This window comes from Carcharodon carcharias, chromosome 5 (assembly GCF_017639515.1).
Source record: "Carcharodon carcharias isolate sCarCar2 chromosome 5, sCarCar2.pri, whole genome shotgun sequence".
Taxonomy (NCBI): Eukaryota; Metazoa; Chordata; class Chondrichthyes; order Lamniformes; family Lamnidae; genus Carcharodon; species Carcharodon carcharias.
Window position 1 is genome coordinate 158,346,482 of NC_054471.1, and position 13,094 is coordinate 158,359,575.

At 46.0% G+C, this 13,094-nt stretch overlaps 1 protein-coding gene across 2 annotated transcripts in view; it reads right to left on the reverse strand.

Annotated features, from left to right (window-relative positions):
* Window positions 1-2,781: 2,781 nt before the first annotated feature.
* Window positions 2,782-13,094, reverse strand: part of capn9 (calpain 9) — a 64,600-nt gene continuing 54,287 nt past the window's right edge. For both annotated transcript variants that reach the window (XM_041188441.1, XM_041188440.1), the window contains 3 exons: window positions 8,933-9,049; window positions 5,294-5,352; window positions 2,782-4,094 (listed from right to left, as the gene is read on the reverse strand). In XM_041188441.1, coding sequence (XP_041044375.1) covers window positions 4,068-4,094; window positions 5,294-5,352; window positions 8,933-9,049 — 203 coding nt within the window. In that variant the 3' untranslated portion in view covers window positions 2,782-4,067. The remainder of the gene's footprint in view (window positions 4,095-5,293; window positions 5,353-8,932; window positions 9,050-13,094) is intronic.

Consider the following 13,094-nt stretch of genomic DNA (forward strand, 5'->3'; position numbering starts at 1 on the left):
GTTACTACAATATCCTTTATCTGTAAATCTGAAAACTGAACACATCCAAAATCCACACTGTTTTTGAACCTCATCAATCTTCAGCGTGGGAAGTCTAAGACCAGAGTCGACATGACCTGAGCTGACACGCACCTTGCCAACCGCACCCAGCCGAGCCAACATGGCCCCAGCTGACGTGAACCTTGCCGACTGCACCTGACCTTTAGCATGGGAAGTCCAGCTGTTTGTCTGCACTTATCTTACAATTTTTGTCTGCACTGTTTACCTTGTGATTTTTGTTTACACTGTTTACTTTACGAACCTTCTCCTACGAGCAGAATTGCAGATGGCTAGCTGGCCTAGGCTTCAGCCATTGTAATGTAAGTAGGCCTAGGGCCTATATGCAGTATCCAAAAACCGAAATGATCTGAAATCTGAAATGCATTTGGCCCCAAGTGTTTTGGATAAAGGAGGCTCAACCTGTAGTAGTTTGTTTTGTGCAGGCCTGTGATTTTGAACTGGAAAAGCAACTGCTGTGTTGAGCCCTTACTATTGTGGAGTTTTGAGGGTAAATTTCACACTTGGCACTCCTGGAGCAAATTTCATATGTGCAGCCCATAACTTTCATCCCAAAATTTACCCTTAGGAGTTTCTACGTTACCACCCACCTGTTCAGGATATTTATCTCCAGTGCATTAGAAGAACTTTTCTCTTATCATTGAAGATTTAGTTCAATTCTGATTTATATCATGGCTCATTGGTTGCTGTCCAATCACTTTACACTGGGGCCTGTCACTCTGCTTCTGTTTGTTCTAAAATTCCTTTCTGGATTTGACTTACTATGGGCCTTTTTTGCAGAGGAAGGGGCAACAACATGGGCTCCAATCACCAACTTAATGGCATCAAGGTCTGGCATCAAGTTTCCCATGCTCAGATGTACCATGGGTTCGTTCCGCCTGCAGAAAATGAGTTCAGAAGCATGGAACTTAATAGCTTTCTAGTCACTTTCTCTGGGGCCCCGGTACAAGGAAGCTGTATCATTCATTTGTTGCCACTGCTGCACCCTTTCCCACTAACCCTACCTCCCTTCCTTGGTTATCCTTCACACAACTTGCACTGCCACCACCCAGTCTCAAGCATGTGCTGGCATTTGCAAACACTCCTCAAAGAGCACAATGCAGCAACAACTTATCATTAATCATGGAAGAAGTCTAGCTCACTGGGTGCAAGCCACTTACGTGCAGCCATAAAAGTAAAAATTCTAATGTCTCGCTGGCGGGGAGATTTGGAAGAGGAACTAATCCTGGTGAGGTGGCCTTTTAATGAGCATGCATGACATGCTAATGCATGCAAAAAGCTTCGTCGGGAAGCTCGACCCACCTTTAACCCTCCTTTAAAATCCCTAGAACTTAATTCCTAAAGTTCATCCCGCCGTTGGGAAACTGATTTTTGGCCTCCTGCCCAGTTAAGCTCCCCTCACCCGCCAAGCTTCCCGCTCCTGGGCAGCACCAGAAGATACCACCAGTTAACTCTGTTTCTCTCTCTCTCCAGGTGCTGCCAAACTTGCTTAAAATTTCCAACATTTTCTGTTATTTCAGATTTCCAGCATCCAGAGTATTTTGCTTTAGGATAGAGGTTAGTTTGGCAAATGTTATCACATGAATTCTTATTTTGCTTTTCTGATACATCTACAGTGCTTGTTAGGAAGGGAGTTCCAGGATTTTGACCCAGCAACAGTGAAGGAACGGCGATATATTTCCAAGTCAGGATGATGAGTGACTTGGAGGGCATCTTCCAGGTTGTGGCGTTCCCATCTATCTGCTGCCCTGGTCCTTCAAGATAGTAGTGATCGTGAGTTTGGAAGGTGCTGTCTAAGGAGCCTTGGTGAATTCCTGCAATACATCTTGTAGATGGTGTACACTGCTGCTACTATGCATTGGTAATGGAGGGAGTGAATGTTTGTGTAATGTGGCGACCAGAACTGTACACAAAATCCCAGCTATGGTTTAACCAGTGTTTTATACAGTTCCATTATTACATCCCTGCTTTTGCATTGAATATTTCATCCAGTAAAGGAAAGCATTCCATATGCTTTCTTTACCACTTTGTCCACCTGTCCTGCCACCTTCAGGGATCTGTGGACATGCACTCCAAGATCTCTCACTTTCTCTACTCCTCCCAATATCCTCCCATTTATTGTGTATTCCCCACATTTGTTTGCCTTCCCCAAATGCGTTACCTCACACTTCTCTGGATTGAATTCCACTTACCACTTTTCTGCCCACTCAACCAAACCATTGATATCATTCTGGAGACAACAGCAATCCTTTTCACTATCAACTACACGGCCAATTTTTGTGTCATCTGCAAATTTCCAAATCATGCCACCCATATTTAAGTCCAAATCATTAATATAGAAAACAAAAAGCAAGGGAGCCAACACCAAGCACTGTGGAACACCATGGAAACCGTTTTCCATTCACAAAAACACTTTGTTTCCTGTCGCTGAACCAATTTTGAATCCAACTCACTACATCCCCCTGTATCCCATGGGTTTTTTACTTTTCTGACCAGTCTGCCATGTGGGACCTTGTCAAATGCTTTGCTAAAATCCATGTAGACAACATCCACTGCACTGCCCTCATCAATCCTCCATGTTACTTAAAGACACAATCTTCCCCGAACAAAACCATGCTGACTATCCCTGATTAATCTGTTCCTTTCTAAGTGACAGTTTATCCTGACCCTCAGAATTGATTCCAATAATTTGCCCACCATCGAAGTCAGACTGACCAGCCTATAATTTTCTGACCTATCCCTTGCACCCTTTTTAAATAACCTAATTTTCACCCAATTTAGAACTTTTACTCCTATCCTATCTTTATCCTTTTCCACAATTATGCTAAATCTAACTATATTATGGTCACTTACTCTAAAATGGTCACCCAATGTTGCTTCATCCACTTGCCCAGCTTTGTTTCCTAAGACTAAATCTAGAATTGTTGGGCTTATGTGCTGGCTAAAAAAGTTCTCTTGAATGAAGTTCAAGAATTTTGTGCCCTCTGTGCCTATTAAGTGACCCATGTTCATAGCTAGGTTGAAAAATGGGAGAAATAACTGAGTAAGGTACAAAGGCTAAAAGGTTGGGGTTATCAAACATGTAATTAGATGCCATAATAGGTGAATTAATGTACCTGAGGAATGGATTTCAGTGGGGGAGTTAATAGGCTTGTAGGACAGCCTTTAATTGTTGAGTTAAGGTACTAGATGGGTGTCTTTCAATGGGAGAAGACTAGAAAAGGGATGGACCTGAATGGGAAAGTACAATACAGTAAAGAAACAGGCATTTGGCCCGACCACTCTGCATTAGTGTTTATCCTCCACCTAAGCAAACAGCTCTTATCATGCTTTCCTAACCTGTGCCCATTCCCTTTATCCACTTTTCCTTCACCCGCCTGTCCAATGTAATCTTGAATATAGGCAATTTCTACATTTACCACTAACGCTGGAGGTGGATTCCACAGCCTAAAAAGTGGGCTTCAATGGGACAACTAATGTTCTAGAGAGCTGGGTACAATGAGAGAGTTCATATACCAGAGCCTTGGAGTTTGAGGGGAAAGTTAATATACCAGAGGGATGAGTTTTGATGAAATTACTAGAAGGATCAAAATTGAACAATTAATGTACTAGATAGATGGGCTTCAATGAAAGACTTAATATAACAGATGGGAAAGTTTAGGTACTAGAGGATGGGATTTAATGACCTGTCTTTTCTTATCTCATGAGGAGGTCACAATTATGCTATGGACTGCTCTAGTCTTAGAACACATAATACATGTGGAATGTCTGCAAACATTGGTCTCAGAATGGAGGAATAGCAGAGCAGATAATATCCATTAAGCAACAGTGTCAATAACAGGAATCTTCTCCAAAACACCTCCAGCAAGGACAAGCAGATATACTAAAGTACAATACAAAGTGAACAAATAAGGCCTCATTCTGTTACATATAGTACCCCTGTTAATGCTGAAATCAAGATCTTTCAAATGACAAAATACTCTGAAGTGTGAGGATCTCCAGTTCCACCTTCAGATGTTCATGGTCATGTAGAGCCACTGTTTAAAAAATACAGAACATGAGTTAAACAGAATGAAATAGGTTCTTATTCCTGTATCCAACATGTAAAATATCACCAGCTCAAATTAACATAGTTAAGAAAAGCCAGATGATAAGGAGAGGGCTTTGAGTGGGTAGAAGGGGAGGATGGTGGGTACAAGAGCAGTGCACTGACTGGGCACAAGAGCAGGGCACTGATGAACACAGGTACAGGGAACTGACTAGGTACATGTTATGGAAATAGAAAGTATCATTCACATCGAGGTCTTGTGCAGCAGAGCAATAAAGTGCGATGTCCCAAAGCACAATTCCCTATACAGTGGGATCCTGCTGTTGGTTGAGGTGCAGGGTGACTGGAAAGGAAGCTCCTGCCTCGAGCAATACCACAGGAGGGAGAAAGGGAAGTGGTGACAGAATTAAACTTGGTCAGTGGTCTTCAAACACCCAACGAGATTGGCTGTTTCCTTTCCCAGCCACAGGACGATCAGTAGTGGTCTTGAAAAAAGAATTTTAAGAAACCAGCAACCTAAAAACGAGCTTTGTACAACCTCTCTCATAGCTGTAATTGAAAATGGTGTCACTGCCCATGACAGTGTGATCCCAGGCCAGATGGCAACATTGTGCCTCAGCATGTGACACTCTCACCTCTGAGGCAGCAGGTTGTGGCTTCAAGAACCACTCCAGAGACTTAAGTACAAAGTCTAGGCTGACACTTTGGTGTGGTACTGTTGAGAGTCCTGTCTTTTGGATAAATCGTTAAACCAATCTTAATCGCTTAAAAGCAGGAGAGCAAATGAGATGTGCGAATATAATAGAATTTTTAAAATTGTATTGTAAAATTGATTTCAGGGGACAAAGTATCTGAATGGGAATAAACTGTGCAGTTGGGATATGAGATTTTTTTGGAATCTGCTACTTACATAAATAAAATGACTTCTCCTGTTGCCACTTGGTGATGTCATGGTCAAGTATATTCCAACATTCACCCTGGGATGTTAAGCCTAAGGATTTTTGGACATTTTTTTTTGTGGTTTCTGTTCCATTTACCTGCAATTGGCTTGATACTGGTTCAGTGTCTAGAGACACTGGTCCTGGTATATGTGGGTGTAACTGGCTAAAAGGCTCTCCACTAAACAGCTGGAAGTGCCCATCCCAGAGTTAAGTTCTAAAAAGCGTTTATTGAAGTACAATTTCTTACCTGCATCAAGTCCAGTGTCACCTCACCAGTCTGCCGGGTGTCAAATGACTTGAACAACCCTGTTTTTAAAATAAATTCCAGAATGAATACTGCAGGACATATCACACTACTCAATTATTTAACTACTATCATCTCGATGATTTATTCATAAAGGTGTGAGAATGTTGTCTTTCAGTTTCATGAAAAAGAGCTGCAAATAGTTGATTTGATTGGTCAGTAAAATAAGCTTATCTGCTCCCTGGGATGAACTTTTAGTTTGTAAATGCCTGACCCACAGCACAGGCCTGGTCCCTCTGCTACAGATCCATAACCAGGGATCATCCTGTTGGTTTAAATGGAATCAGAGCTTGGGCCTCTTCACTTCTGTGGAGCACAAAACAGTGAAGAAGACAGAAAGAGGCCTAATGGGATTGATTGCACTCCACCTGTACTGGACACAATATGGATAGAGTACACCCAAATTACATGACCTGACCAGAACCTGCCTGTATTTCTGCATTGGTCCAACATTCTTCCCAGTTAGTTGAAATCCCAATTAATAATGATCCCCATTACTCAAAGTCTCCCATTAATCAAAGACCCCTCAATAGTCAAACTCCCAATTACTGCTGTCCTATTATTTTTCTAACTTTCTTGAACTATTAGTTACAGCAGCTGTGTTAAGAAATTCTTCAAACCAGTGCTAGTTAAATATAAACAGACATGCAATCAGCATAGCATAAAAGGAAGTTATTTGGTCCATTGTTCCTATGTTGGCTCTTTGAAAGAGCTATCCAGTTAGTTCCACTACCCCTGCTCTTTGCTTGGCCTAAATAGCTAAGTGGTTATGGTACTGGGTTTGTAACCCCAAGATCAAGAGTTCAAATCTCACAATGGCAAACAATGTAACTTCATCTGAAACAGATGGAAATGGGTTTGTACTTGAAAGAGTTACATCTTACGCTTGGCACCCGGTGCGAAAGGGGGTCGGGAAGGAGGAGGACCTCCTTGTGAACCTGCTCCTGGGCCTGGCCAAGTTGGCCATTAACAGGTCCAGGCAGCGGGCAATCGATGGGGGAGTCCCACCCGATTGTTTGTCCCTCTTCTGCGGCTACGTTCGCTGCCGGATGTCCCTGGAGAGGGAGCACGCGGTGTCTGCTGGCACTCTCGAGGCCTTCTGTGCTCAGTGGGCACCGCGGGGACTGGGGTGTTTTGTTGACCCCTTTAATCACATTTTGATTTAAAGTTTGTAAGTTTCCTTTAAACTTTGTTCTTGGTTTTACAGCTGACCTGAATTAGGGGCTGTGCCTGATTTATCCCAATTTTGTTGATTTGGTTTTCATTTAAAAGATTATCAAGAGTTCAACCCTCACAATGGCAAACCATGAAACAACGTAACTTCATCTGAAACAGATGGAAATGGGTTTGTACTCGAAAGAGTTACATCTTACGCTTGGCCTAAATAGCCAAGTGGTTATGGTACTGGGTTTGTAACCCCAAGATCAAGAGTTCAAATTTCACAATGGCAAACTATGAAACAATGTAACTTCATCTGAAACAGATGGAAATGGGGTTGTACTCGAAAGAGTTACCCCTGCTCTTTGCTTGGCCTAAATAGCCAAGTGGTTATGGTACTGGGTTTGTAACCCCAAGATCAAGAGTTCAAGTCTCACAATGGCAAACTATGAAACAATGTAACTTCATCTGAATAGGAACAGATGGAAATGTGTTTGTACTCAAAAGAGTTACCTGTGCTCTTTCCCATAGCAAATCTTTTCTCTTCAAGCTTATCCAATATTCTTTTGAAAGTTACTATTGAATCTGCTTGCATCACCCTCTCAGGCAGGTATTCCAGATCATAACTCGCTGTATGAAAGAATCCCCATCGCCCCTCTGGTTCTTTTGCCTATCATCTTAAATCTGAATCCTCTGGTTACCAATCCCTATGCTAATGGAAATAGTTTCTCCTTATTTACTCTATCAAGACCCCTCACAATTTTAGAATACTTCTATTAAATTTCCCCTTAACCTTCTCCACTCTAAGGAGATCTAGCCTCTTCACATAACTGAAGTCCTTCATACCATGACTGCTACCACCTAGAAGGACAAGGGCAGCATGGGAACATCACCACCTGCAAGTTCCCTTGCAAGCCACTCACCATCCTGACTTGGAAATATATCGCCACTTCTTCACTGTCGCTGGATCAAAATCCTGGAACTCCCTCCCCTAACAGCACTGTGGGTGTACCTACACCAATGGACTCCAGTGGTTCAAGAAGGCAGCTCACCATTGCCTTCTCAAGGGCAATTAGGGATGGGCAATAAATGTTAGCCAAGCCAGCGATGCCCACGTTCTGTATATGAATAAAAAATTCAGGTACATCTCTCTCTCCAAGGCCTTGATGTATTTGTAATGAAGAAAGTGCAGAGAGATGGAACAGGACTGATTCTTGTGTAAAAGAATGGGGTACAAGGAGAGAAGGTCTATGGTTTTAAAGGTATGACTGGGTATTTCTTGACAGTGGCAATGCTTCTCAGCTTCAGTTGGCAGGACTTTGCAGCAAGCTTCCAGCCTGCACCAACAAAATCACCACAGGGTGGCAGAAGATTGCTATTTCAAGAGGACTTTGGCATCTCCAGCAATCTAAGCAAGTCCTCAACCTTAGTAAAACATCCTAGGGCACTTCACCAATTTCATCAAAATTTGACACCGAGCCACATAAGGACAGGTAACCAAAAGCTTGGTTAAATAGGTATATTTTAAGGAGTGACTCAAAGGAAGAGGGAGAAATGGAGTGGGTTAGGGAAATAATTCCAGAGCTTAGAGCCTAGGCAGCTGAAGACGCCGTCGCCGATGGTGGAGTGATAGAAATGGGAGATGCTCAAGAGGCCAGAATTGGAGGAATGTAGAGATCTTGGAGGACTATGCGGTTGGAGAAATAGTGAGGATTGAGGCCAGGGAGGGATTTGTAACACAAGGATGGGAATTTTAAAAATCAAGCTATTACCAGACCGGGAATTGGTGTAGGTCACTGGGCACAGGGTGTGATGGATGAATGTTACTTAGTGCAAGTTAGGATAGGGACAACAGAGTTTTGGAAGACCTGAGATTTATGGAGGGTGCAAGGTGAGAGGCTAGTTGAGAGATAATTGGAATAAAGTCATGGCCTTCACCGTCACTTACAAACCAGGAAGCCCCTCCCGAACAGCACTAAACCTACATCACATGGACTGCAGCGATTCAAGAAGTTGGCTCACCACCACCTTCTCAAGGGCAATTAAGGATGGGCAATAAATGATGGCCTTGCCAATGACTCCCACATCCTGAGAGAAAAAAATTAAACCTTCAATTTTCTGTCAGGGGCTGTTATTTATCACCAGCCAATAACCAACTTCAGTTAAAAAATACCGATTATCTGATCATTATCACATTGCTGTTTGTGGAAGCTTGCTGTGCTCAGATTAGCTGCTGTGTTTCCCATATTACAACAGTGCTCCCGCTTCTGAAAGTAATTAATTGGCTGTAAAATGCCTTGGGATGTCCAGGGGTCATGAAAGGTGCTATATAATGCAAGTATTTCCATTGAAAAATCAGGAGGCTGTCCTGGTCAGCGAGAGATGGTAAGTATCTATTCTGATAGTTAACTAGTTAATACTCACTGAACGAAGTCTCCAATCGAACCATACAACGGACAAAGTTATCAAAATCAATTTGTAGGTACGGGTCTCTGTATCGGAGGACCAACAGCTGCAGTAACTGGTTGTTGAGCTGAAAACCTGGAGATCAACAATTACAGTTTGATTACTTTCAGAGTTTAATTGGAAATCAAACCATTGAGATATCTGGCAGCTGGAAGTTCATTCCAGTGCACTAGGCAAAGAATTGAGTTGGACAGAAGCCAGGAAACAAGGATCTTGCACCCACTTAGCCCTGCTGTGCGCTCACCCCAAGTTTTTCATTACACTCTCACTGAAGGCACAGCATAGATAATCAAAGTCTCCTTTGTGCATCCTCTGTGGCTGCGACCATGTTGTTTTACACTTATTGGTTCTCCTGAACCTCCTTTCTTAAATGTTGAATTTAGAGTATCTGAATTATTATGTCCTAATGACTCTGGGTTTTTATCAGTGCTTAGAGGGTTAAGTTTTATGTTAAGGCACTGATCTGGAGCCCAGTAATGCTGGAATCACTTTACCAGATCCCACTGGTTCTGGGGTCACTAGTCCAGGCCCTAGTAATCTGGAATCGCTTCTCCAAATCCCAATTACACTGGGATCACTACTCCAGATCCCTGTAATGCTGGGGTCTATTCCGCAGATGCCAGTTATTCTGGGATCACTACTCCAGGTCCCAATAACCAGAATTTTTCTGTCGGCGTGCGGGGGCAGGACTCGCTCACCGATGTGTAAAATGATGCGTGGTGACATCGGGCACGCATCCCGACATCACCGCGCGCCCTCGCGATATTTCACTGGGCAGGAGTGTGACTATGTCCGTTGCGCGGCCGCTAATCATTACCGGGCCATTTAAGGTAGTTTTGGCTCCAACTGTCCTGGATTTTAAGGCGTCTGTGTGATATTTAGCTCAACACATGGGCACAACAGGCTGCCGGCTATCCGAAACTTTAATGGTCCTCAATCACGGGCGGGAAAGAGGGATCATTGCTTTTGCAAATCCAGACAGTTAACAGTTAATGCTCAGAAGTTATTGAAAGTTGCGTGTGTGAGATGGAGACGTCTCAAATGCATAGCGACTGCTTGGACTGCACCCATTACCTTCAGGTCAGCACTTTTCAGTAAGGATTTGTTTTGGGGCCTGTAGGTTTCAGCTAGCCTCCCTGAGCCTGGGAATGGGAGGTGATCTCTCCATTGGAGGCACCCCATCTGAGGAAGGGAGGGCTAGAAGGGGGAGGAGGCCAGGAGTGCACATTCAGCCTCTGGGGGAGCAACCTTTGGGAGGACAGGCGCAGGCACAAGGGGTGCAGGGCCAAGAGGTAGTCCAAGGCAGGAGGGGCCACAGAAGATGCCACTATCCTGCTGCCAGGGTATACAGGCGGCGAAGCAGCTACCTCAACATGTCTGAGGTGAGTGCCGAAGGATGCTCCGTCTCTCAAGGGAGACAGTCAACTATATCTGTCAGATGATTGGTCCAGGGATCTCAGCTAACTGTGTGCCTGTCTCTCTAAAGATCACAGATGCCCTCAACATCTATGCCTCTGGCTTTATCCAGGGCTCGGTGGGTGATCTTTGTGGAGTCTCCCAATCAGCTGTCCACACTTGTGTTAAGCAGGTCACAGAAGCTCTGTTCAGATGTGCATTGATCTTCATCCACTTCCGCTGTGACCAGGCCAGCCAGACACAGCGAGCCAGAGGCTTTGAGGCCATTGCTGGCTTCCCCTGCATCCAGGGTGCAATAGACTGCACACATGTGGCCATCAAGGCACCAGCAGGTGAGCCCAGTGCCTTTGTCAACAGGAAGGGCTTCCACTCCATGAACGTGCAGATAGTGTGTGATTACAGGATGCAGATTCTGCAAGTCTGTGCAAGGTACCCAGGCAGCTCCCACAACACCTACATGCTCAGACACTCCCAGGTGCCGGGGCTCTTCAGTGCTCCAGCCTGGCTGGATGGATGGCTGCTGGGCGACAAGGGCTATCCCCTCAGAAGGTAGCTTATGACGCCTCTCCGCCATCCAAGAACAGAACCTGAGCAGTGGTACTATAGGAGCCACGGCACCACAAGGGCTGTGGTGGAGAAAGTCATCGGTCTTCTCAAGATGCGCTTCCTATGGCTGGATCACTCAGGGGGCGCACTCCAGTACCCCCCAGATCGTGTGTCCCTGATAGTGGTAGCATGCTGCACTCTCCACAGTCTAGCTCTGCAAAGGTGGGACTCTGTGGATGATGAAGATGTAGACGGAGTGGCTGCGGCTGAGCAGGATGAGTCCAGCAGTGAGTCTGAGGATGAGCACGCACAGGGAAATGATGGGGGGGCACAGGCTGACCCAGCCAAACTCCATAGAGACAGGGACACCCAGGACGCTCTAATCCAAGGTGCCTTCAGCTAGCACAGCACATATGGATTTCCAATACAAGCCTGACATGTAGCCTCCATCCTGGAGACCTCATCTGCCTGGATAGGAGGATTGGCAATAGACGCAGTGAATAAATCTGAAAGACACACAAACCAATCTCAGGAATCCATGCACCGTTCCAAATAAAGAGGAACCCACAGCCTTCTGAGACATTAATTTAATTTTGTAACCAAAGTCTCGTCAAATTACAAAATCAAAATGTGTTGGACTTCACATGAAACTCTAATCAACTCTTGTGCAGGGGTGATGAACCCGGGGGGGTGCCTAAGGTGCCTTCATCTTTCGTTTGCGGGTGCTACGTCTTTGTGGTGCCCCCTCGCTGGCACTAGTGTCTGAGACAACCTGCTCTCTCTGATGTCCTGTTGGCCTCGATGACCTTGGCAGGTGTCCTCTGGCCCATTGAGCCTGCGATGGACCCACCTGGGAAGAAGCTGCCAGCTCCGCAGCTGGCATCTCCCCCGTCGCAGCCTCATTGGGTACTGCGGTCACTGGCAGAGGGGCGGATGAGCTGCTGCCCTTATCCAGAGCGCCCTGAGAGGCACCAGCAGAGACGACAGGCAGCTGCTCCGCGAACATGAGGTCTGTTTGGCCCTCTCTGCTCACTGTAGACTGATGGGCACCGAGGTGAGATACCTGGTGGCCAAACCACTGCCCAAACGGGCACTGGCCAGACAAGGTCAATGCCCCTGTGAGGGAGTGCAGGTCCGACTTCAATCCCAGGAACCCTGAACCTGTCCCTGAAGCTGCCTCTCCATGAGAGTCACCACTCTCTCCATGGAGGATGCTTGGCGCTCAGCCATGATGCTCAATATATCGGTCACAGCACACGTAGACTCCTCCACCACTGACACCAAGCCAAGCACAGCCTCATGTATCTCCACCAGATGTTCCCGAGCACCCGGCCACACGTGAGCACTTGGCTGCATCGCTGACAATTCCAGAGGCTCATCATCAGCCATGGACTGAGCATGTGCCTGGTCTCCTTCAGTCCTCTGGCTGCAGGCGCCATCGACACTCTCTGTCTCTGCCAGCTCCTCCAACGACTGTGAAGTGCCCTCACCGCTGTGACCTGGGACACTAGCCGAAGATATGATGCCCACCGAGGTGCCAGTATCTGCGCTGGTATCTGCCTGGTAGAGATGGTGTGATGTTTCTGATGGTGCAACTTCATGGCCCTCAGGTGTCAGAGGGAGACCCTGCTGCTCCTGCTCCCGGCTGTGTGCTGATGATGCTGAAAGGAAGAGTAAGGAAATTCGATCAGTTCGACTGCGGACAATGTCAACGTACATGCCTGTCCCCCGGATTATCATACGCTCATCATTCCACATGCACTGGGCAAGCCATGCGGTAATGTCACTCACTGCACAATCAGCAATGGCATGGATGTTGGGAGACTACTGGTGACATGAGTGCTGGCCATAAATACCCGCCCATGGAACCCCAACCTCTCAGGCTCCAGTGGACCTGGGCATGTGCCGCCTCTCCAGGTCGAGGGCCTCCTGCTCATAGCGGCTGAGCATCAATATCTGGGCTGGCCCACCGCCAGTCCTCAGTCGCTTGGCGCTGTTATGAGAATTCTTCTCCTGCAAATGAAAAAATAGCATTGATAAGCGATACTTGTGCCGTCAATCTCCTCATGGCCGGCCCACCCCAAGCCCAGTTGGCCACTGCAGGTCTGCAGTGCATCCTTCCCCCGCTGGTGACTGGCACTCACCCGACACTGCCTGG